The 24,635-nt window shown below is 45.5% G+C and overlaps 1 protein-coding gene across 3 annotated transcripts in view; it reads left to right on the top strand.

Annotated features, from left to right (window-relative positions):
- The window catches only part of CNTN5 (contactin 5), a 744,496-nt gene that overhangs the window by 527,682 nt on the left and 192,179 nt on the right, over positions 1–24,635 (top strand). For all 3 annotated transcript variants that reach the window (XM_077341497.1, XM_077341498.1, XM_077341499.1), the window contains exon 8: positions 18,370–18,573. In XM_077341497.1, the coding sequence (XP_077197612.1) occupies positions 18,370–18,573 (204 nt within the window). The remainder of the gene's footprint in view (positions 1–18,369; positions 18,574–24,635) is intronic.

The following is a 24,635-nucleotide window of genomic DNA, read 5'->3' on the forward strand; positions in this document are numbered from 1 at the left end:
AGGTCCACCAGCAGGGCCAAAACTCCAGAAGCCTTCCCATTGTCATCCCACCAAGTACCAAGTATAAAGAGCATCACTTCCCCAGTCATAGTATTCCATCTATACATTGTGGCTAATAGCCACCTCTGCTCCATATGTTTAGCCAATCCCGTCTTGATGCTGTCTTTGCTTGTACCTGGCACCATTTCTTCTGGTGGTGATCCCCACATGCAAATTACTCTTTGGGTTGAGAATTAGGGTTCACAGGAACTGTGAAACATGCCCATAGTATAAGGAAGCAAATTGATCAAGTTCCTTATGTGCCGGTGAAATGAGTTTCCCCTACATATTTTACTCGTTATGTTTTCAATGGCAGGGGCTCATGGGAAATGTATTCTATGGGCATCTGGAGGACCACAGGTTGACTACCTCTGTTTTAGGGCTGATCCTGCATTGAGCAGGGGGTTGGACTAGATGGCCTGTATGGCCCCTTCCAACTCTATGATTCTATGATTCTATGATTTAGGCTGATCTTGCATTGAGTACTAATGGACCTTTCAACTCTATGATTCTATGATAGTCTGACCTCTGGACACTCACAAGAAAGATGCTCCTGCTACCGTCTCTAATGAGGCAGTAGACCTAGGGCAATATCAATTAACCTCTAGAACTGGCCAGATTTGACCAATGTAGTCTATTCTGAATCATATGATCATTTGTAACAATCTTCTTCAAGGAATGCTCAAACATGGCTACGTTCACACTCTGCTCCTCAGTCAGAAGCAGCTGACAGTTATTGCACAGCTGACAGTTCAGTCCTCTCCCAGGTATTCTCACTGTACAGTATAGGGCAGGGGTAGTGCAGGGGTAGCAGGCGTTCGCTGGCAGGGGATCATGGGAATTGTAGTTCGTGGACATCTGGAGGTCCACAGGTTGACTACCCCTGGTATAGCGCAATAGGCAGCAAAGTTGTTCAGCGACTGCACAAGTTGGACAGCTGCACAGCAAGGAAGTCCTGTGCTCTGCTCACATGTGTTTGCCTCCCTAATCTGTTCAGTGCAAAATTCTAACAGTGCAAAATTCTCACCTATCTATCTGCTGGGCTTCAGACGCATTAAAATTATTTTGGAGGTATTCGTTATTCGACAATGTATGCTCTTGGGTATGTTTCTTGGGTATGGAAACAACACATACCTTGGGTTCTGAGATCTATGGGAGAACATTGGGTATATAAATATTCTAAAGAAAGAAATAAACCCAGCTCTTTCCATATAGTCTGAGATTCATCGTTGGGCATTTTCCCTCGTTTACTCATTCAATCACAACATGATTACTCCATTCAATCATCCCCTTATATGAAGAGTGAAGACAAGATCAGGTCTAAGATGAAAAGGGGAACACATGGTAATTTTGTGGATGCCAGCCTCCAGGTGGGATTTGGGGATCCCCTGGATTTACAGGTAATCTCCAGACCACAGAGAAAATGGATGGTTTGATATCTGAACTCTATGCCATTGTACCCCAGTGAGGTCCTAGTCCTCCCTGGACTACATCCCTATATCACCTGCATTTTCTCACCTGAATTTGGCAACCCTGTTAACTACTGCAAACTCTCCCTAGCCCAAAGGGCAGTTTTTCCTCCCACAAACCAATAATGTCAGGACAACCCAACCAGTGGCCTGTCTGCATGACATATTTATTTATTTGTTTATTTGTTTATTTGTTTATTTGTTTATTTGTTTATTTATTTATTTATTTATTTATTTATTTATTTATTTATTTATTTATTTATTTATCATACTTCTATACCGCCCTCCCCGGAGGCTCAGGGCGGTTTACATTATAACAGAGAACCATACATAAAACAGTCTGTAGAACATGTACATCAATAACCAACAATTGCAACCAAACACAACACAGTATAACAATAAACAATCATAATACAAACAGGTCCAAGGCTTGTTGATGGGATTCTGAGGGGGGTGGCTTATTGATTTAATTCTGAGGGGGGGGGGGTGGGGGGGAGCAGGGGCCCTTGGTCGCTGTAGTTTACATCTGGTCTCGGCCAAATGCCTGGTGGAGGAGCTCCTTTTTGCAGGCCCTGCGGAACTGTTTAAGCTCCATCAGGGCCCTGATCTCCTCTGGGAGCTCGTTCCACCAGGTAGGGGCCAGAACAGAGAATGCTCTGGCCCTGGTCGAGACCAGACGGACTTCTTTAGGGCCAGGGATCCTTAGCTGATTGGAGGCAGTAGAGCGTAGAGCTCTTTTGGGGGCATATTAAAACGAAACAGGGGAGCATGTATAGTTTAGTCAGAAATATCATCTGTCCATGGATACAGCTAGAAAACCACAAGCCAGGTAGGAGCTGACCTTCCACTCCTGCCCCTCTCCAACAAATATTATTTACAGGACAATGGGTATTTGCTGGCATCCCAGTTTCCTTTGATTAACTAATACATCTTGTTTACCCTTCCTTTGGCATTTCTTTATTACAGGGATCAACAAACACATCTGTGATCCCTTCCTGGGAAAGTTGTGGCATGAACCAGCAGGGATAGTAAAAGATCTTATTTTAGCCTTGGGCAACCCCAAATTTCATATTTTTAAAAAAATAATACTCCCCAGATACTTACATTGTTCATACCTCACATCAAAACAGATCCATTTGGTGTTTTTAAGACCTCTAAAATTCCTGCCATCAATCTTCAAAGTCAAACCTGGCTAGTTAAGGCCAGATGTAGATACATCTGGGTGCATTTGTCTCCTGACTCCTGCATACAACCAGGGCTAATGACAATCCTGTACTATTCTCTGAAACATGTTGGTCTGTTGGATGGTGGATATAATTCCTTTCCCCAAAAAGATTCTCTCTTTCTTTGTCTCTCCCCATTCTCTCTTATTTTATCTGCTTGTCTGTTGAGTTTTGTAGTTATTTGAATAGTGTGAAATAGAGTTCATTTAGGTTTTAAATTTGTCACCCAATAAAAGAACATTTTCAATTTATTTTTCAATTTGATTTCTGTATTGAGTTTCTTGCAGAGAAGGACCCCAGGGTATACCCAGGAGGGAAAGAACTTTCTCTGAGTTACCTTTCCTCTCATTTGCATAATTCAACAAAACAAAACAAAACTTTAATATCTATTAGGACAGCCTTTCTCGACTATTTTACTGGCGAGAAACCCCTAAAACTTTCTTCAGGCTTTGAGAAACTCCAGAAGTGGTGCTATCATACAGAAAATAGTTGAGTAGCAGAGCTGTGTATGTGACCACCTGAGACCCCTCCCCCTTCCCACTCGCTCCAGACCCATCATTGTCCATTTTGGGATTGGGGGGGGTTGACATGACCATATATGGCCATATTACCTGATAAATTTGTAACAAATTTGAAAAAATATATAAAAATTAACTTAATCCTACTCATTCAGGAAACCCTTCTAGGGTCATCTAGAAACCCCAGGGTTTCATGAAACCCTTGTTGAGAAAGCCTATGTTAGGTGAGAAACCCTCCATCCACCATCAGTGGCAACCTTCTATTATATTGTTTCTGGAGTCAGCTTAGTCTGAGAGCCCCTCCTTCCAGTTTCCAACTTGCCTTTCTGCGGCCATCAGACCAGTGAAGAGAGGCCCTGGAACAAGATGACAGCTGGCAGGGGCTCATGGGAACTGTAGTCCCTGAACATCTGGAGGACCACAGGTTGACTACCCCTGAGTATTCCCGATATCCCTATTGGTTTTAACCATAAGTGCTGGTACAAGGCCCACACACCAGGCCCTTCACCGAGTTCCTCTAAGGCAGGGGTAGTCAACCTGTGGTCCTCCAGACGTTCATGGACTACAATTCCCATGAGCCCCTGGCAGCAAACGTTGGCAGGGGCTCATGGGAATTGTAGTTCATGGACATCTGGAGGACCACAGGTTGACTACCCCTGATTTACACAGTTCTGTTTGCTCAGCTTCTTCTGAAGGATGGAACTGAGACCCAAGCTCTGGGGGGAAATAACACAATATTTATCCAATTGCGGGATGGTATATTTTTCATAACAATAAATAAGCTGGCCAAAATGGTGACGTATCACCCGTTTTCCATGATAGATACTCCTATTGTGCAAAGCCCGTCACTTTGGCTGCTACTGTTAAGGGGGTGAAGAGATATTGTAATCATGGGACAGTGCCCTGGGCTCGGAACAAAACAACAGATGGCCATGCGTGATCTCTAAATAACAATGATTTGACAAGGCGAAGATGGATGGAAGCTGTTTGCAAGCTTCCAGTAGCTCTCCGTGATGTATGAGATAACAGGGGCTCAGCTGTGTTGGAGGTATATATAAGATAAGATCAGGTGAGGGCGGCACAGTTTGGCGCTGCTAGAGATCGCATGAATGATGACAGCGCAAGAGTCCTATTGATTGTGATTTATTAACCTAACACATGGCCAAACAGAAATATTGGCTTCATTAGGCAGCTGACTCACTGGTTGATAAAGCGGCTCGTTCCCCTCTTCCCAACCGGGCTTTGAAGTATTTTAATTAATGTTCATGCCAAAAAAGAAAAAAAGAAAGCTGGAACCGATGTAGAAATCGAGATATCTTTAGGATGCTTTGGGTCTTTAGGATGCTTTGGGCTGATCCTGTGTAGAGCAGGGGGTTGGACTAGATGGCCTGTATGGCCCCTTCCAACTCTATGGTTCTATGATTCTATGATATCTGTCCCCAACCACTGGTTTGTTGGGTTTTCTTAATCCAAATTCCATGTTGGTTAGTGCCCTTCAGGCTGGATTCCTTCCCTTAAGGAGGGAACGAATGGAACGAAGACCGCAGGGCTAAGCTCAGACCCATTATGGGCCCACGTTGTATTGCATTATTTCTTTCCCTCTTCAAGAAATACAAATATAAAGCGATGGGGGGGGATGACAACAAAACCCCAAGAAACAGATTTGGTAGCCAAAAAAAGAGTTAAGTGAGCAAGCTCAAAATATATATAAAAGGAGAAAGCAGGAGAAGAGTTGGGTTTTATACCCCACTTTTCACAACCTGAAGGAGTCTCAAAACGGTTTACAATCACCTCTCCCCTCAACAGACAACAGCTGGGGCTGAGAGAGCTGCTCTGTGAGAACAGCTCTCTCAGGACTCTGACTGGCCTATGATCACCCAGCTGGCTGCATGTGGAGGAGCGGGGAATCAAACCCAGATCACCAGATTACAGGCCACAAGGTGTAGATGGAACACTCATTCTGGGGCACTGATGCTCTGTATTCTTGGTGCTTGGGGGGCAAGAGTGAGAAGGCTTCTGGAGTTCTGGCCCCACTGGTGGGCCTGGGTTTAGGCCACTGTATGACACAGAGCATCGGACTGAGTGGACCATTGGCCTAAAACAACATGACTTTTCTTGTGGTCTCTTATGTCCTTTCTGACCCTACTTATCTACCAAGATCTGGCAAGATTAGTCTATACCGTGCTGCCTCCCCTCAAGATCACACATGTCATATAAATGCTTGTAGAGCTACAGATGTTATAATGAAAATGTTCCTTGGGTGAATGTAACATGTTCAAGAGCCTGGCTCACTGTTTTTTTTTTTTCCTACTCATTCTGTCAGAGACAGGACAGCAGCTGCCTCAGCAATTGTGTTTCCACATCTGTTGCAGACTGAACGAACAATTGGGGAGGAAAGCCCTTCCTCTGAGTCACACCAAAGTAGTTGGTTTGTCAATGCTGGATCCCTCTTTGCGGCATCCGACTTGTTACCTATTTCTTCAGTAGCTCCCTGTACAAAACAGTAAGAAAGAAGGAAAGGCCTGAAGATTTATCACAGTAATTAAACCTGAACAAAGACAGATACCTAGCCTATTGAATTCTATTGAGGCCGGTGGGTGTGCAGGAGTTACCAAACCCCCCAGAGCAGAAAATTAAGCAATTTCATTTCCAGGTGATAAATAGACAGTATCTTCACCTTCTCTGTGGTACATTGCAATGGAACAAAAAAACTTCCATTAATTGCATGGAGGATTAATGAGAACTGATAATAAGCCATGGCAATATAAGGAGGTATAAAGGAGGCAGGCTGGCAGATAGAGAGACAGCTCGGTGTAGTAGTTAGGAGTGAGGACTTCTAATCTGGCAAGCCGGGTTTGATTCCCCACTCCCCCACATGCAGCCAGCTGGGTGACCTTGGGCTCACCACAGAAAGCTTTTCTCACCGAGCAGTAATATCAGGGCTCTCTCAGCCTCACCTCCCTCACAGGGTGTCTGTTGTGAGGAGAGGAAAGGGAAGCTCATTTCCCTGAGAGTAAATACCAGCATGGTTAGAATGACGGGCTACCATCTTGTGTGAAACGTCCCTTGTGCCATGAATCTTCCTGTGTGACTTTGGGCTGGTCCCATTATCTCTGCCCAACCTACCTCACAGGGCATTTATGAAGATAGAATTGGAGGAGAGAAGTGCCAACGTGTCCACTGATTTTGGAGAGGACCCTGAGCCTCACCCTCAACCACTAGACATCTTATTTAGAGACCCTTTTCATTTCAGAGTTTTCAGCAGCCTTTCTCCCACAGACAAGTCCACGTATGGTGTTACAGACATAAGAGCTTCAAACATACCAATTCATTTTTTTAAAAAGGTTAAGGAAGCTGGATTTTGTGCTCAGTAACATATTTTGTAGCATTTCAGATGGGTAGCAAGGGAAGAACAAGATCTGAGCCTACTAGCACATTTAAGACCAACAAGATCTTGGGATGTCAGTCCACCTTGGAAGCAGGAGAACCCCTGCCCCCTGCCAACAATCAGCTTGCTGTCAAGGGGATTTGCCAGTAGCAGGAAGGAGACCCAAGATATGTTGCTAGCAGTGTAGTGATATCACTTCCAGCAAGTACCGGAAGTGACGTCATCATATCAATGACATCTCCACCAATGCTCTGAGATTTGGGCAAAAACTGTATGGTAGAAGCCATTTTTACAATAGAGATTTTTGCCCAAATACCAGATTTTGCTATGACTCCAGTGATATTGCCTGGGCATGCCTCACACTCCTGGTAAGTCCCATGCAGACCTATTTTCTGGGTATAAGCTTTCAAGGGTCAAAGCTCCCCTTGATGTATCTGCCTCTTGAAAGCTTATACACTGGAAATCCGGTTGTTTTTTTAGGTCAACCTATGTCAGGAGACCTCCAGCCAGTTGCAGCCTTTGCCCAGTGATGCTCAGCTGGTGGGAACTGGGGCCAAGGAGTGGGGCACAAACACTGGAAGAGAAAAATATTGTTTAAGGTCTTGTCTGAAACAATTATGATAATAGAGTTCCTATTTTTCTTTTAAATTTTTGTCATGGGACACTTGGCCCCAGCACAAACACGCTTCCCTCTGGGGCTGGGCTGTCCTTGCAACCCTAATTAAGGTGCTACTAAACTCTAATCACTGTATTGTGCAGAAACAGTACTCTTTTTCAAGCTGTGGCACATCCTTCTAACACAGGCTTTCTCAACTGAGAGCCAGTTTGGTGTAGTGGTTAGGAGTGCGGACTTCTAATCTGGTATGCCAGGTTCGATTCTGCACTCCCCCACATGCAACCAGCTGGGTGACCTTGGGCTCGCCATGGCACTGATAAAACTGTTCTGACTGCAGAAATATCAGGGCTCTCTCAGCCTCACCCACCCCACAGGGTGTCTGTTGTGGGGAGAGGAAAGGGAAGGCGACTGTAAGCCGCTTTGAGCCTCCTTCGGGTAGGGAAAAGCGGCATATAAGAACCAACTCTTCTTCTTCTTCAACCAGGATTTTGTGAAATCCTGGGGTTTCTTGGTGGCCCTGGAATGGTTTCCCGAATTATATAACCCTGGTTGCGAAAGTCTGGGCTGGGATGAGAGATAGAGAGACTAATCCAACTTTACCTTTATAGCATCATAAATGAGTAAAGATTTTAACAGGAGTTCCCCCACCTCTGTCCTAGTCCAAGACATAACCACATTAATCCTTGGGCTATTTTTGTTCAAGCCATTAACTGTGATCCAGGTAGATTATATGCAGCTTTGAAATTCCTGCATCTGGCATCAACTGTTATGCAGGATAATATCTAAATGTGATGTAATGTCAACAACATGAACAACGCGGACTGGAAAGCATTTTTTCCTGAAGAGCGACATGTTTATCTTAGGCAGTAATCTATTAATGTAGCATCAAAAGCTGAATGGGACCATAAAATTGAAAGCAAATGTCTATCATAAAATGCATTTTTAAAATAAGGTTTTTATCCAACAACCCTGAAAAGTACATTAGGGAAAGACAGAATGATTAATGCTTAAACACTTTAAGTTTCATATCTAAGGAGAAATTTGAACCCTAATATACCACCACTACCCCCATCCTCTTCTCCCCCTCAAAAAAGATTTTCTCTTCATTTATCTTTCCTTTTACTTATTGGCTCACCTTAGTAATATGTTTTCTTTTTTGCTGAAGTCCTCTGTCTGTCCCACACTGTCACTGTATGATATTATGACTGTTGGCTAAACCTAGGAACCTAAGGGAAGGACCAAGTGCCCCTTTTAACTTTAACCTCTTAAATGGCACTTGAAGTATTCTGACATTCAAAAATTACAAAATATTTTATTCAACATAGCTGGGAAAGGTCAGGTGAAACCAGGGGTTGAAAATTCCTGAGGTAACTAAATGTAGTTTTCTGCATACTTCAGAGTTAACTCCCTGTTTGACTGGGTAGGGGATTTTCTTCTCTCTTAGAAGATCTATCCCCTTTGCTTGGCCCAAAAGGGAGTTTCTGTCTAACCACCCACTTGTCCTTGCCAACTTCCCCTTGTTTTTTTTACGGTTAATGTGTTAAACTGCTCTTGGACAGAACTGAATTCTGAATCTGTCAGTAATCAACTCTTCTCAGCTAGGACTGAAATCAGACTTAATTCTCCTCTGCATCCAGCTCATAAATCTTTCTCTGCTCAGCCAGTGTTAACCATCAGATCTCTTGGAGCAGCCCATCACTCAAAGCTTTTGGCCTCTGTCAGGAATTAACCCTTCACAATCCTTTATTTGTTTATAAAAGTGCAGTCGGTCACACCTAGCCTAATGCTTTAAAGCTCAAAATTCTTCAAGAGATGTCTTTTTACTTGAAACACAGCAGTTTTCTGTGGCAGCTGTTCACACACACACAGCTGTGAGTAATTATGTGCTGAGTGATCGAAGGGTGACATCAATAGGTTATAAATATGCATGTAGAAATGAGCCCATGGGAGGAAAGGTAGGAAGGCACATGAAAAGAATCCAATGTTAATTAGAAAGGTTTTTTTCCCCAAGCGTTCAAGGTTTTCTTCATAGAAAACGTCTCCAGCTTGTTATCATTCCACCAAAGCAGGGACTCCCAAGGAGCAAGAGAGAGATTGGAAAATTGCCAGTTCACCTCCAACTGGGGTGGCAACAATTCCCTCGAGACGCAAAGATCGAAATGCCTGTACACAACTTCTGATTGTAATGAGTTAGCCTCTAACTTGAATTCATCCTTAACAAAGCACATGCTAATACAGGGTTGCCAACCTCCAGGTGGAGTCTGAAAAATTCTCACTAGTATTATTGAACTCCGGACTAAGATCAATTGGTTTTTATGCCCCACTTTTCACTACCTGAAGGAGTCTCAAAGTGGCTTACATTCGCCTTCCCTTTCCTCTCCCCACATCAGACACCCTGTGAGGTAAGTGAGGCTGAGAGAGCCCTCATATTACTGAAGAAGAAGAGTTGGTTCTTATACGCCACTTTTCTCTACCCAAAGGAGACTCAAAGTGGCTTACAATCGCCTTCCCTTCCTCTCCCCACAACAGATACCCTATGAAGTAGATTACATTATTTATATAAATACAGTCTAAAACCGGATATAAATGAAAATTACAGAATAAGTTGGATTCTAATATTGCCCATAAAAAGTTATCTTCTGGGATTGGGGAGGGCATGGTAAACTGTCCCAAGAGAATCGATGGGTGGATGTGAATGCAGGTCGAGAGGTCTAAAAGATAATGAGTATTTCTCATCTGAAAATCAGACGTTTTGTTTCCCATCATGCTGGGGAAACTTGACTATTAAGGCCAAAGGGAAGAGTTGCAGTAGGACCATGGCCTGCATGGGACCAGTCCCCATAGAATCATAGAATCATAGAGTTGGAAGGAGCCATACAGGCCATCTAGTCCAACCCCCTGCTCAACGCAGGATCAGCCTAAGGATCCTAAAGCATCCAAGAAAAGTGTGCATCCAACCTTTGCTTGAAGACTGGCAGTGAGGCAGAGCTCACCGCCTCTTTGGGCAGCCTATTCCACTGCTGAACTACTCTGACTGTGACAATTTTTTTCCTGATATCTAGCCTATATCATCGTACTTGTAGTTTAAAACCATTACTGCGTGTAATGGCAGCCTCCTGATCATGGGGGCCACACCTCCCATCAGGACCACCCCAGCCAAAGAGAGGGATGAGGGTTCATCTCAAAAGAAAGAGTTGCAGTGGGTCAGTGGCCTGTGGGAGACCACTCCTTACTGGTGCCACTTGACCACCTATGCCACCTCTCCCATCAGGACCACCTCAGCCAAAGGAGGGTTCATCTCATCCAGGTATCCAGCCTTGCCCAGCCCAACCATGCCCTTTTAAGGGATGTAACAGGCCATTCTGGCTTCACCCTGAAGCTTGTCCACCCCAGCTTGTCCCTCACCTCCTATTAAGGGCTGACCAGGCAAGCAATCCCTCCCTCCTTTGGAGGAGCTCTGCTGGGATGTGCTAGGATGGGACCCTTTTCCGGGGCGGTTTCTCTTTCCCCTCCTCAATCCTCCCCTGATATTATGCCATTAGGAAAGAAATCTAAAAGAACTGACGATTGTAACACTACAGTCCAAGGCAAAATTACACCTTTCTAAATCCATTCAAGTTAATAGACTTAGAAGGGTGAAACTCCATGTCGGATTGCACTGTGATGTGTGGAAAATAGGTGGAACATTTTGAAAAAGATTTCCAAATGACCTTTGGCAACCAGCTAGAGAACTCCAGGGAAAGATCTCTGTAAACAAGGCAGGGGATTCATCAGATGAAATGCCAGCTCTTCTGTCACCATGGTGACTTAGTCACTTCAGTACCCAAACTTTGCAAATAGCAGAGCTTACTGGCAGACAATTACTCTGTCCCAGGAGAATGCCAATTTTTAACCCTCTAGCCATTCATGCCTTTTCATTCATGCTTCTGTTCTCAGAATGCTGTGGCGTACGTTGGATGAACTGTGCTTAAAAAAAACGTTTTCTGGCCTCTTCATGCAAAGTCTTTGTGTTGGTGTCATTTTAAAAATAATGGAGCAGGTATGGCTTTAAACAGTAGAATGGGAGTCGAATGGGTTTGTAGGTTTGGAAGAATGCCCCTTGTTTACTTTCCGTCTTTGAAACGAGTCTTCCCGTATCACACATCCAGCATCACTTGGAGGAGGGCAGGATGCATTTCTGCTGGCTGCAGAAGAGAGGACACGCAGTAATGGGTTTAAACTTCAAGTACAACGATATAGGCTAGATATCAGGAAAAAAATGTTCACAGTCAGAGTAGTTCAGCAGTGGAATAGGCTGCCTAAGGAGGTGGTGAGCTCCCCCTCACTGGCAGTCTTCAAGCAAAGGTTGGATACACACTTTTCTTGGATGCTTTAGGATGCTTAGGGCTGATCCTGCGTTGAGCAGGGGGTCGGACTACATGGCCTGTATGGCCCCTTCCAACTCTATGATTCTATGATTCTATCTTTGTAAGAACTTCATTCATGCTGATTTATACACGGTGTGCATTTTGTTATGCGTTGGCAGCTGTACTTCCATAACAGTGCCCCCTTCATACAAATGCACCAACCATCTAAAAGTGAAAATGGGTGAAAGGAACAGATATGCAGAGTCATTCCAAGGTGTAAATCAGGGCATCCCAACCTTCTTTAGCCTGCAAATCTTTGGAATGTTGAGAGAGGGCAGTGAGTGCTATGAGCCTCTTGTGGCACAGAGTGGTAAGGCAGCAGACATGCAGTCTGAAAGCTCTGTCCATGAGGCTGGGAGTTCAATCCCAGCAGCCGGATCAAGGTTGACTCAGCCTTACATCCTTCTGAGGTCGGTAAAATGAGTACCCAGCTTGCTGGGGGGTAAACGGTCATGACTGGGGAAGGCACTGGCAAACCACCCCGTATTGAGTCTGCCATGAAAACGCTAGAGGGCATCACCCCAGTGCTTGCACAGGGGATACCTTTACCTTTACCTTTAATGAGTGCTACCTCAAAAAGGCTGTCACAGAAAGCCATGTCCAATCCAAAATGGCTGTCGCAGGAGGCAGAGCCAAACACAATATCTACTTTCTGACTTTCTGCCCTCTTCAGCGTAGTAGTTTAGCTATGGATAAGCAGTGTGGTGAAGTGGTTTCAGTGTCAGATTCGGAACCCAAATACCCAAAGAAGCACACTTAGTAACCTTGGGCAAGTCATTCTTAAGCTAACCTACTCCACTACGTTGTTGCGAGGATAAAATGGTGACTTGTGCGGACAAGGAGATAAGGTACTTTGGGTCCCCATTGTAGAGAAAGGCAAAGTATAAATGAAGTAGGCAATTAAGTAAACATCTAGAAGGTTTCCATTGAGTCACCGTAGCTAAAAGCCATTGGTAGATCTATCCTCCATGACCATGTTGAATCCCTTGTGAAGTAAGGACAGGCATGAGGCTTCATTCTTCCTCTGTGCTAGCCTGCTCTGGAGCTCGATCTTTTCTGCTAGGTGGCTCAGGAGCTTGGTAGCCCTCACGAGCAGCCTTTTATTTGTTTCACAGCCAGGAGAATCAAATACAGACAAAAGGGACGGTTTGTAGCAGGGGTAGTCAAACTGCGGCCCTCCAGATGTCCATGGACTACAATTCCCAGGAGCCCCTGCCAGCATTCGCTCCTGGGAATTGTAGTCCATGGACATCTGGAGGGCCGCAGTTTGACTACCCCTGGTTTGTAGTGTCTACACAAAGGGGGGGGGGACTATCCCAAGGCTACTAACAATATTAACAAAACTAATACAGGATCAACGTATTAGGTAAAGGTAAAGGTATCCCCTGTGCAAGCACCAGGTCATGTCTGACCCTTGGGGTGACGCCCTCCAGCGTTTTCATGGCAGACTCAATACGGGGTGGTTTGCCAGTGCCTTCCCCAGTCATTACCGTTTACCCCCCAGCAAGCTGGGTACTCATTTTACCGACCTCGGAAGGATGGAAGGCTGAGTCAACCTTGAGCCGGCTGCTGGGATCGAACTCCCAGCCTCATGGGCAAAGCTTTCAGACGGCTGCCTTACCACTCTGCGCCACAAGAGGCTCTAGGATCAACGTATTATGTAGGTTTATTGTAGCATCCAACGAGAACGGGTTCCAGATATCTCCCGTTTTCACAGGGAATTTTCCTCAGTGGCTGTTCATCTCACTTGCATGAAAATCGGTACGTCAATATCTCTCTTCAATCTCGAAATCTTAAGAATATACCCCGTCCTTTGGCTCTACACTGTAGGGATGCTAGTAATCCAACTGCTCCAGCTGTAGGGATGCTAGTAATCCAACTGCTTCCTAGTCATATTCTGCACAATGGCACCCCTTCGGAGGTTTCTCGAAGCCTGAGGACTGTTTCAGGGGTTTCTCCACAGTAAAAAAGTTGAGAAAGACTGAGCTAATCCAAGGAGATTCACCACCTGGAGGCTGGCAAACCTTCACAAGGCTGCTGCGTCTTCTGAGAGTTGATCTGGAGAAGAGACATGCATGTATTTCTGAGTGACGTTGGCCTCCCACTTGAATGCCAAGAAAGGCTGAGCCTCAGGTATCCAAAGTATGACAATACTACATAAGGGGACCGGCTGCAAAGCCCTCGCTGAGTCGAAATGTGATTGTAACCCGGCGCTAATAAAGCTGCCAAAGTGCTCTTCTCAGAGTCTGTTCTTTAGCTCTTGCTCTAATTAATGAATTATTAAAAGGCCGAGCTGTCAGGCCGCTGATTTAACTACCTTTGATTCCACATCAGTCAGTGGTGCAGGCCAGCAATGGCTTCGTTTCAGGGAACGAAGAGACCTTGGGGTACTTGTGGATCGTAAGCCAAACATGAGCAGGCAGTGTGATGCAGCGGTGAAAAAGGCGAATGCCATTTTGGGCTGTATCAACAGGGGCATCACATCAAAATCACAAGATGTCATAGTCCCGTTGTATACGGCACTGGTCAGACCACACCTGGAGTACTGTGTGCAGTTCTGGAGGCCTCACTTCAAGAAGGACGTGGATAAAATTGAAAGGGTACAGAGGAGAGCGACGAAGATGATCTGGGGCCAAGGGACCAAGCCCTATGAAGATAGGTTGAGGGACTTGGGAATGTCCAGCCTGGAGAAAAGGAGGTTGAAAGGGGATGTGATAGTCCTCTTTAAGTATTTGAAAGGTTGTCACTTGGAGGAGGGCAGGATGCTGTTTCTGCTGGCTGCAGAGGAGAGGACACGCAGTAATGGCTTTAAACTTCAAGTACAACGATATAGGCTAGATATCAGGAAAAAAATTTTCACAGTCAGAGTAGTTCAGCAGTGGAATAGGCTGCCTGAGGAGGTGGTGAGCTCCCCCTCACTGGCAGTCTTCAAGCAAAGGTTGGATACACACTTTTCTTGGATGCTTTAGGATGCTTAGGGCTGATCCTGCATAGAGCAGGGGGTTGGATTAGATGGCCTGTATGGCCCCTTCCAACTCTATGATTCTATGATAGCGGTTTGCCTTTAGAGCCCTCTTTTGGGATATATACTTTACCACCGGCTCGTTGCCCCCCTGTTCCTTCAAGAGAGGCGTATATGCAGACGGCTCCCAGCCCTTCCCCCAGGTATGCAAAGAGGTATACAATGAATCCTCTCTCATTATCATCCTGTTTTCCCTTTTGCTCAGAATCCCGCCGACTTGTTCCCAAGGAACGGAACAATACCAGAAACGGGGTAAATTATACGCCCGCGAAATGCGGTTTTTCTGAGAAGAGCTTTGCCCATTGTTCCCACAGCAGTTAACAGCTTGTGGGCCAATTTACATTTGGAGCCTACCTCTGTAGAGTTTGACAAAGGAATGTGACACCAGCAGTAGCAGGAGATGGATGCATCTTGAGCGGGTTTTTATTTCCCCACTTCTTGGAGGAGACCCGGCCTCCTTCAGGTTCTTCTCAAAAGTTACTTGCTGAGAAGTTCAGCAGTAGCAGGGCAGCTGCTTTGAAAAGCAGCACTCCTAAACCACCAATTATCCCGGAAATTGGGGGCTGCAGGTGTGTGCCAGTGGAGCTGGAGGGTATGTTTTTCAATTCCGCCGGAATGAGCCATTCTTTTGCATATGAACCTCCGTGTGCCGCGGAGAGCCTGCTAAGCTAAAGCGAGGTTCCCTTGGGCTAGAAAGTTTGCAGACCGTAACGTTGTAATCCTGTAATATCAAAACTGGAAGGATACTTAGAAATCTCTCTGCTCATCCCTATCCTAAAAGGGGACGGGGGAAATAATAGAAGGTGGGAGGCTGGCAGCCTTCAATTTGTTAATCACTAGGGTGGCCAACCTCCAGGTGGGGTCTGGAGATCCTCCAGAAATCCCACTGATTTCCGGACTGCAGGAAAAAAAGAGTGGTCTCTCACCATTATTGTTGAACTCCGGAACAGAAGAAAAACTTTGGGGTTTTATACCCAACATTTCACTACTCTAAGAAGTCTCAAAGTGGCTTACAATCGCCTTCCCTTCCTCTCCCCACAACAGACACCCTGTGAGGGAGGTGGGGCTGAGAGAGTTCTAACAGAACTGGCCTGTGAGAACAGCTCTAACAGGACTGTGACTAGCCCAAGGTCACCCAGCAGGCTGCACTACAGCAAGATGGTTTGTATCCCCCTGGGTAAAATGGGTGCTTTGCTGGGCAGCCTCTATGGTATTGTGTACTGCTGAAGCCCCTCTCCTCAAACTCCACCATCCTCAGCCTCTATCTGCAAAATTTTCAGGTGTATCCCAGCACAGAGATAGCAGCCCTGATCTTGGGGGGGGGGGGGAGGAAGGCCTAATCTTCTCATCTCTCCGGGACCAGGTCAGGGGCAAGGGGGCAGGTACCACCTTCCTGCCTCCCCCCTAGAACCAACATGGTGTAGTGCTTAAGAGCAGTTGCCTCTAATCTGAAGAACTGGGTTCAATTCCCTGCTCTTCCAGATGCAGCCCTCTGGCCGACCCTGGGCCAGTCACAGTTCTCTCAGAGCTCTCTCAGCCCCACTTACCTCTCAGGGAAGAGGGGTTGTGGGGAAGAGGAAGTGTAGGTGATTATTGGATGTTTTGAGTTGAGTAATAACAAACATAGTACCAAAAAGCAGCTGTCTTCTTCTTCGAGTGCCTGGGGGATGGTTTGGGTTCCCCACTATCTCCACCCCCAAATCTCCAGAAATCTCCCAACCCAGAGTTGGCAGTCCAATTAATTAGTTGTCGCAGGGAGGCGTGCGTTAGAACTAGCCGTATCCTCAAGCCTGATTTTGCCGACTGGCATCATGCCATGTCTCCGGGGAGAACCAGGCAGAAAGCGCTCAGCTCCCTGTGTTGGCGAAATATTTTGTATCTCTGGATGGCAGCAGCAGCAGCAGCAGCAATGACATTCTCTTCTGATGCTAACCTTGACATTTCTGCAGAGAGAGCCAGCCCTGGCAAGACTGTCGAAGAGCCCGGCGGAAGCTGCCTCCCAGCTAACATTGAGTGTCAAACATTCAGGAGTGTAGAGGAGTCAGAGGAGGGGGGCAAGAGGGAGGAGGATATGAAATAAGGAATAAATACGGAGATGGAGCTAGGATGTCTTCCAAAGCATCTGCAGCAGCAGGAGGAGGATGCCGATCTTCATGGTCCTGCTGCAGACAGATGTGGCTACACTCTGGAACTGTATTCATGGAAGGTGCCAGGTTCAGCCATAGGGAGTGGAAATCCATAAACGTCACATGCACACCCCCAGAAAAAAACTTCCACAGGTCCAAACCTCCTGGGGTAGTCAACCTGTGGTCCTCCAGATGTCCATGGACTACAATTCCCATGAGCCCCTGCCAGAAAACGCTGGCAGGGGCTCACGGGAATTGTAGTCCATGGAGATCTGGAGGACCACAGGTTGACTACCCCTAGGGATTCGTTTCTTCTTGGTGGAAAGAACAATTGGAGCTTTCTAAATTTGTTAGGCTTATTTTAGTTCTTGATCAATTAGATTGCAAGGGAAAATATTATTTTGCTCCCTCACAAGGAGTCTCATGACGATGAGCAATATCAAGTGATTGTAAAGATTGTGTATATGAAAAAGCAAAGTGAAATTAGAGGGGGGGCAGCTCCAAGCCTTTATGGGAGTAGGGTGGTATGAAATCCAACGTTCTATCTTCTTCTAATCTTCTTACATTAAATCGTGACCGTACACCCTGGCAAAATGCTGAAGGTTCTGAAGACTCCTATTGGTGGAATCTCTCCCAATAAGAGCCAATTGCTGCTCTTACTCAGGTTTCCGCACATACGCCCCTTCATGCCTGCTGTGAAGGGAGCCTCTAACAGCTGCTGAATGAGGGACGGGACATGTTTCCAAGAGCAAAGCAAGGGAGTCGGTGGTCATGCATTGGCATTCCCTTTTAGGGGGGAAAGCTTTGCCCTTCTGCCTAATGGCTGGCTGACAGGGAGGCCACAGAATAGCCCCTTCTTACTTACTGTACTGCTGTGGGTGGCCTCGCTGCTGGAGAAAAGCCATGCGTGTCTTTTCTTCACTCAGAGTTTTACGGTCTGCAGGTACCAGCTTGTTGGTTGTTCGCAGCCCTAGAGAAGCTTGCCTGGCCTCAACCAGGGCTGGGGACTTTTCGGTCCTGGCCCCTACCTGGTGGAATGAGCTCCCAGAAGGGCTGCGGGCCCTGCGGGAACTTTCTGTAGGGCCTGCATGATGGAGGTCTTCCACCAGGTCTATGGTTGAGGCTGAAGTCTGAATGGAAGATCTGATTAGGACCACCCCTGCTGCTAAGCAGTGGTATGCCAGGGTCATCTATGGCATGGGTTATGGCTCTCCCCTTATCATTTCCCCTATTAGATTGGTTGTTTTTATGGGGGGGATGGGTAGTGGATTATACTGCCATTCTTCTTATTATTTATATGTATTTTATGTCCTGTTTTTGATATTTTAATAGGGTTTTATTGGGGGTTTTAATTTTTGGACTATCTGTAGCCCGCCACGAGCCAGTTCTGAGAGTGGCAGGATATTAAAATCCAAGATAAATAAATAAAATAAAAATAAATGAAATAAAATAAAATGATTTTCAGAAAACATGATTCCATAAAGCATCCTGATTTTGACCGTATTGGTTTCCAGACTTATCCCTACTGTAGCCCTTACTTTGGTTTTGGTTTTCCTTTCCAGAAATCATCTATAGCTGGGTATTTAATGAGTTCCCCTCCTTTGTGGCAGAAGACAGCCGGCGGTTCATCTCCCAGGAAACAGGCAATCTCTACATCTCCAAGGTGCAACCGTCTGATGTAGGCAGCTACATCTGCTTGGTGAAGAACACCGTGACTAATGCCAGGGTGCTGAGCCCTCCAACACCACTGACGCTCCGAACAGATGGTAAGAAAGTTTAGATTCTGAGGTCAAATATAGTGGGCTGTGTTTTTTTGGGAGTGTGAGTGAGGGGAAGCATAAAAATTAAAAACACAGTATTGGAGTGGTATTGCTTGTTTCAAAATAGATTCATTTTACGGGGGGGGGGGAGAACAAGAAGAAAAGGGTAGGTTTTTATTCCCGTTTTGGCCTACCTTAGTGTCTCTCCTAAGAGCCTCCTGTGGCGCAGAGTGGTAAGGCAGCAGACATGCAGTCTGAAGCTCTGCCCATGAGGCTGGGAGTTCAATCCCAGCAGCCGGCTCAAGGTTGACTCAGCCTTCCATCCTTCCGAGGTCGGTAAAATGAGTACCCAGCTTGCTGGGGGGTAAATGGTCATGACTGGAGAAGGCACTGGCAAACCACCCCGTATTGAGTCTGCCATGAAAACGCTGGAGGGCGTCACCCCAAGGGTCAGACATGACTCGGTGCTTGCACAGGGGATACCTTTACCTTTACCTAGTGTCTCCTAGTGTCTTAAAATCACCGTTCCTTTCCCTCCTCACAACAGGCACCAGGGCCCATTCTGCACACATAGGATAATACACTTTCAATGTGCTTTGGCAGCTGGATTTTCCTGTGCGGAACAGGAAAATCTACTTCTAAAGTGCATTGAAAGTGCATTATCTGTTGTGTGCAGAATAGACCCTTGTTAGGTAGCTGGAGCGGAGAGAGTTCTGAGAGAGTTCACCCAAGATCACCCAGCAGGCTTTATGTAGAGGTGTGGGGAAATCAAACCTGGCTCTCCAGATTAGAGTCCACCACTCTTAAGCTCTATCCCACACTGGCGCTTAGAAAAAAATGAAAGCAGTTTCTCAGGTATCACTACATGAATGTCTGCAACAGGTTTTACTTGGAGTTAAGGGATATTCATGCCTTTACTTATTTATGCAGACATGCGTGCGAGTGCACTTTTTTCAAAAAGCTCAAAGGTCGCCTACGGGACTTATAAACGACTAACTTCAGAATGCAGCACTTGAGTTCCACCCAGTCCTATGATTCCAAGGGTGTGGCCGGTGAAAACTTGGCACTTAGGATGTGGAAGGCATTAATAATACATGCCCTGATGGGCCGTCTTTTGTGTCTGAGCAGTAAACAAAGACAGATTCAGTTATAATCACGTTGAGGTCTGTTTTACTTCCTTTGTTCAGTTTTGGCCATCACCTACTTGCCCCTTCAAGGATCACTGCCTTGTCTTGGTGAAGGGGCTTGCGTAGCTCAGTGAAGCTATGAGCTATGCCACGCAGGGCCACCCAAGACGGACAGGTCAAAGCTGAGAGCTCTGACAAAACTTGCAGTTGACTTATGGCTCAGACTCAGAGGTCGCTTGCCACTGCCTGTCTCTGCATAGAAACCCCAAATACTGAACAGGGCCGATCCTGCTTAGCTTGTGAGATCTGATAAGACTGGGCTAGCCCAGTCAAGCCAGCTTGCTCATAGTTCTTCTCAGAGGTTTCATAAGTGAAAACTCAGCGCCATTCCGCACAGGAAAAAAAAAGCCTTACGCCAGCGCCTTCTGAAATCCTTCACCTGCTGGCTCCGCTGCTGCCGTGTAGCGTTTCCTGCCATTTCACTTGAAATGGCGGAAGAGGGGAACGTGCTGGACACGCCCCTCTCTTCTGCCTGTCAATTAAGACAGGCAGCCAATCACCTTTCTTGCTTTTTTAAAGGGACTGCGATGCCCGCAATTTTTTTTTTAATGAGACTTATTCGTGCAAGAAATCTCAGAACAGGATCTTGTTGTGTCAATATTAACAGGTTTGCCAAAAACGTATGAAAATACTGTGTGTCATAATAAGAGAGCAAATAAGGGCTATCACCCAGCAAGACTCTCCTATTTCACTAAATCAGAGACTATGGCACCATCTTCCACAGGAGGAGAAGATGCCTAATATTGTAGCAGAAAAGCAGAAGACTGCAGAAGAAAAAAAATGGAAGCTCAAAGAGCTGCCTCTGGGGGAAAGAGCAGCAGGATTCAGACGGGTTTTCTAAGATATTACAGAAGAAGATGAATCTGAAGAATGTTGCACACTAGATAGTGAGAAAGGGTGTCGGAATATGCAAGATCTGTAGCGTGCATGAATCAACAGCATAAGAATTCTTACAAGGGGGCATCAGAGGCGATGTGTATTTAGCACTGTAGTTAGCTTAGGGACTTTCTGATGTTTTTCAAATACTCTCTCCTACTGTCCTGATTGGCTCTTTGAAGACTTCCTGCTCCTTGGAGTATATTTATTCCTTGCTTGCCTCCCGTTAGAACAGATTGAATGATCAAAGAAAAACAAACAGTTAGGTCTCTTCTACCTCCTCTCTTTCCTTAAAATGTTGTTCCTTGACATGGTAAGACTATTTCATCCTTTTAAGCAGCCAGATGCTTTGCTCCTTTTTTCATACTGGAACTCGGCCAACAGTCTGTCCAGTATCTGACAACCATAGAATCATAGAATCATAGAGTTCAAAGGGACCTCATGGGTCATCTAGTCCAACCCCTGCACTATGCAGGACACTCACATCCCAATCGCTCATCCATTGTAACCTGCCACACCCTTGAGCCTTCACAGAATCAGCCTCTCCATCAGATGGCTATCCAGCCTCTGTTTAAACATTTCCAAAGATGGACAAACCAATACCTCCCAAGGAAGTCTGTTCCATTGAGAAACCGCTTTGTCAGGAACTCCTTCCAGATGTTTAGTCGGAATTTCTTTTGAATTAATTTCATCCCATTGGTTCTGGTCCATCCCTCTGGGGCAAGAGAGAAAAACTCTGCTCCATACTCTATATGGCACCCTTTTAAATACTTGAAGATGGTTATCATATCCCCTCTCAGTCATCTCCTCTCCAGGCTAAACAGACCAAGCTCCCCTAACCTTTCCTCATACATCTTGGTCTCCAAACCCCTCACCATCTTTGTTGCCCTCCTCTGGACATGCTCCACTTAGTCTACATCCCTCATCAACTGGGGTGTCCATGCCTTTAATAGCACATATTACTAAATGACAGTGATTAAAAATAACATGCAAAGCAGCTACAAAAAACGCAACATATACCTACCTAGATATAAGTTGAATTTCAAAGTAGATTTCAGGAAAAATTTTATTTAAGATCGGTATATAAGGTGGCTTTGCCGTTTCAGAAGCTTTTATCAGCAGTCTGGTCACACACAAACACAAACACAAAAGCTCAGCGAAGTAAGTATTAAACAAAGCCGTAAAACATGCAAACACAGTAAGATACTTGCTCTGTCTTATAAATATTTGAGCACTGTGAGAACATTACAAAGTCTGGGCTTTAAAAAGATGGTTTGATTTAATACAGTATATATTCATTCAGAGCTTAGCCTGGAATTAAGATGATCTCTGTTCATTACAGCTGGGTTGGAAGTTTCCATGTTTGCACAGCATGAATCCTATATAAGAAGTAGGTCCTTATTTTACTCTGTGCCTTAGCAGTTTATTTCACTGCTGCACCAGCCTCAATTTACCATTCTTGACTTTATGCGATCCGTCAAGGCAGCGTGCTGTTCCCCCTATCAAGCCGTCATGAAAAGAGCAGTCTCAGCGTCTCTTTTTAACACACTGGAAATGCTTTCTAAAAGAACCTGGCTTGATTTGCCAATTTTAAGTCAAAAGCTTTCATTCAAATGCTCTCTGCTGTCCTATCCCTAGAAGGCAGGGGCCATGGCTCACGGGCAGAACCTCTGCTTGGTATGCAGAATGTCCCAGGTTCAATCCCCAGCATGTCCAGTTCAAAGGATCAGACAGTGATGTGAAAGAGCTCTGAGACCTTGGAGAGCTGTTGCCAGTCTGAGTAATAGACCAATGGTACTAGTCAGTATAAAGCACTTTCATTTGTCTATGGCAGTGGTCCGCAACCCCCAGGCCGGAGACCGGGATCGGTCCATGGATCATTTGGTACCAGTCCACGGATCCTCCTCATCCTCCTCCCCGGCTGCTGCCTCGGGGGCTGCCCTTCCACTCTGCCGCTGGCTCACCTTTGGTGCTCTCCAGCAGCCGCCATGGCTGGGGCTCCCCCTCGGCATGGCACTGCTCAGCTGCTGCTGAGTTGTTCAGCAATAGTAATAATAATTCAGGTGGATAGCCGTGTTGGTCTGTAGTAGCACAACAAAATCAGAGTGACAGTGGCACCTTTAAGGCCAACAAAGATTTATTCAAGACGTGAGCTTTCAAGTGCAAGGAAGAGTGCTTGCACTTGAAAGCTCATGCCTTGAATAAATCTTTGTTGGTCTTAAAGGTGCCACTGTCACTCTGATTTTGTTGAATAATAATAATAGTAATAGTCAGCATTGTATGCTCATGCACCAAGGTATCCACAGTGTCCTCTACTTTTTTGTCCCTCCAAATAAAGAAAAAGAAGAGTTGGTTCTTATATGCCATTTTACTCTACCCGGAGTCTCAAAACAGCTTACATTCACCTTTCCTTTCCTCTCCCCACAACAGACACCCTGTGAGGGAGGTGAGGCTGAGAGAGCCCTGATATTACTGAAGAAGAAGAAGAAGAAGAAGAAGAAGAAGAAAAAGAGTTGGTTCTTATATGCCACTTTTCTCTACCAGAAGGTGTCTCAAAACAGCTTACAATCGCCTTCCCTTTCCTCTCCCCACAACAGACACCCTGTGAGGTGGGTGAGGCTGAGAGAGCCCTGAGATTACTGAAGAAGAAGAAGAGTTGTTTTTATATGCCACTTTTCTCTACCCGAAGGAGTCTCAAAGCTCACTAGCAGAACAGCATCTTATATGAGAACTCAAATTCAATTGTCAAGTCAAGTCTTTATTATTATGGTACTAGACCAGTAGTCAAATTACAAGGTACATAAAAACATCTGGCATTAACAAGATAAAATAATCATTGATAACTTAAATATTATAAAAGATAAAAACATTCCAGCTATAAGAATCATTTTGGTTTTAAAACTCACAAGCATTATCTCAGGCAATTGAGACTATCTCTACCCGTTGCTCCGAATCCAACCAGCTCTTCTTTGTTTTGATTGCTCTCCAAGCAAATCTGGCCACAACAGAAGTTATTTCTGTGCTTTTGTCTGACAACATGTCTGAGTTGGGCTTATTCTGTAGGGAAGATATAAGTTCTCCCCTGAATTGATCGTATAGCCTACATTGGCGTAATACATGTTCAGATGTCTCAATGCTCCCATCCTGGAAGATGCATAAACGATCACAGATGGGTATTCAATTGAAAGTTCCTTAGACTGTAGAACAGAAGGAAAAGTAGGGAAATGGCCCTCAGTAGACATTGTGCAGGTTAAATATAAGTCAACATTTATATTTTTAGAATCCTAGAGTTGGAAGGGACCATACAGGCCATCTAGTCCAACCCCCCGCTCAATGCAGGATCAGCCCAAAGCATCCAGGATAATTATCTGTCCAGCTGCTGCTTGAAGACCAAAAGTGAGGGGGAGCTCCCCACCTCCTTAGGCAACCAATTTCATCACTGAACTACTCTTATTGTGAAAAAAAAATTCCTGCTATCTAGCCGGAATTGTTCTACACGTAGTTTGAAGCCATTCCTATCCTCTGCTATCAACAGGAACCTTTCCCTGCCCTCCTTCATGTGACAACCTTTCAGATACTTAAGAGACAGCAATCATGTCCCCTCTCGACCTGCACTTCTCCAGGCTATATGTACTGATATGTGGGGAATAGATCTTCTCATAGTAAGCCCAGCTTTCCAGACAACCAACTGGCGACCAACTGGCAGGATGGTTGTGGGCGGGGACATATGGAGGGCCATGTCACTGAGTGAGGGCAAGGGTCATATGGGAAACCTTGCTGGGAGGGGGATCCCTCAAGAGACCCATGAAAGCGGCCACCATAATGAGCATTCAGAGCTTTTGCTCTGGGCGCTTCCAGCACTCGAATAAACATCTCCTTCCATGAAAGATTTTGCTTTCCACTTCTGACATCAATCATCTGTACCATAATATTGGACTCTGACCTTCTGCGTGGGTATTACAGATATGAAAATTATGTTGCCTATTAAAACATCAAAGCATATGG

This window comes from Paroedura picta, chromosome 6, assembly GCF_049243985.1.
Source record: "Paroedura picta isolate Pp20150507F chromosome 6, Ppicta_v3.0, whole genome shotgun sequence".
Taxonomy (NCBI): domain Eukaryota; kingdom Metazoa; phylum Chordata; class Lepidosauria; order Squamata; family Gekkonidae; genus Paroedura; species Paroedura picta.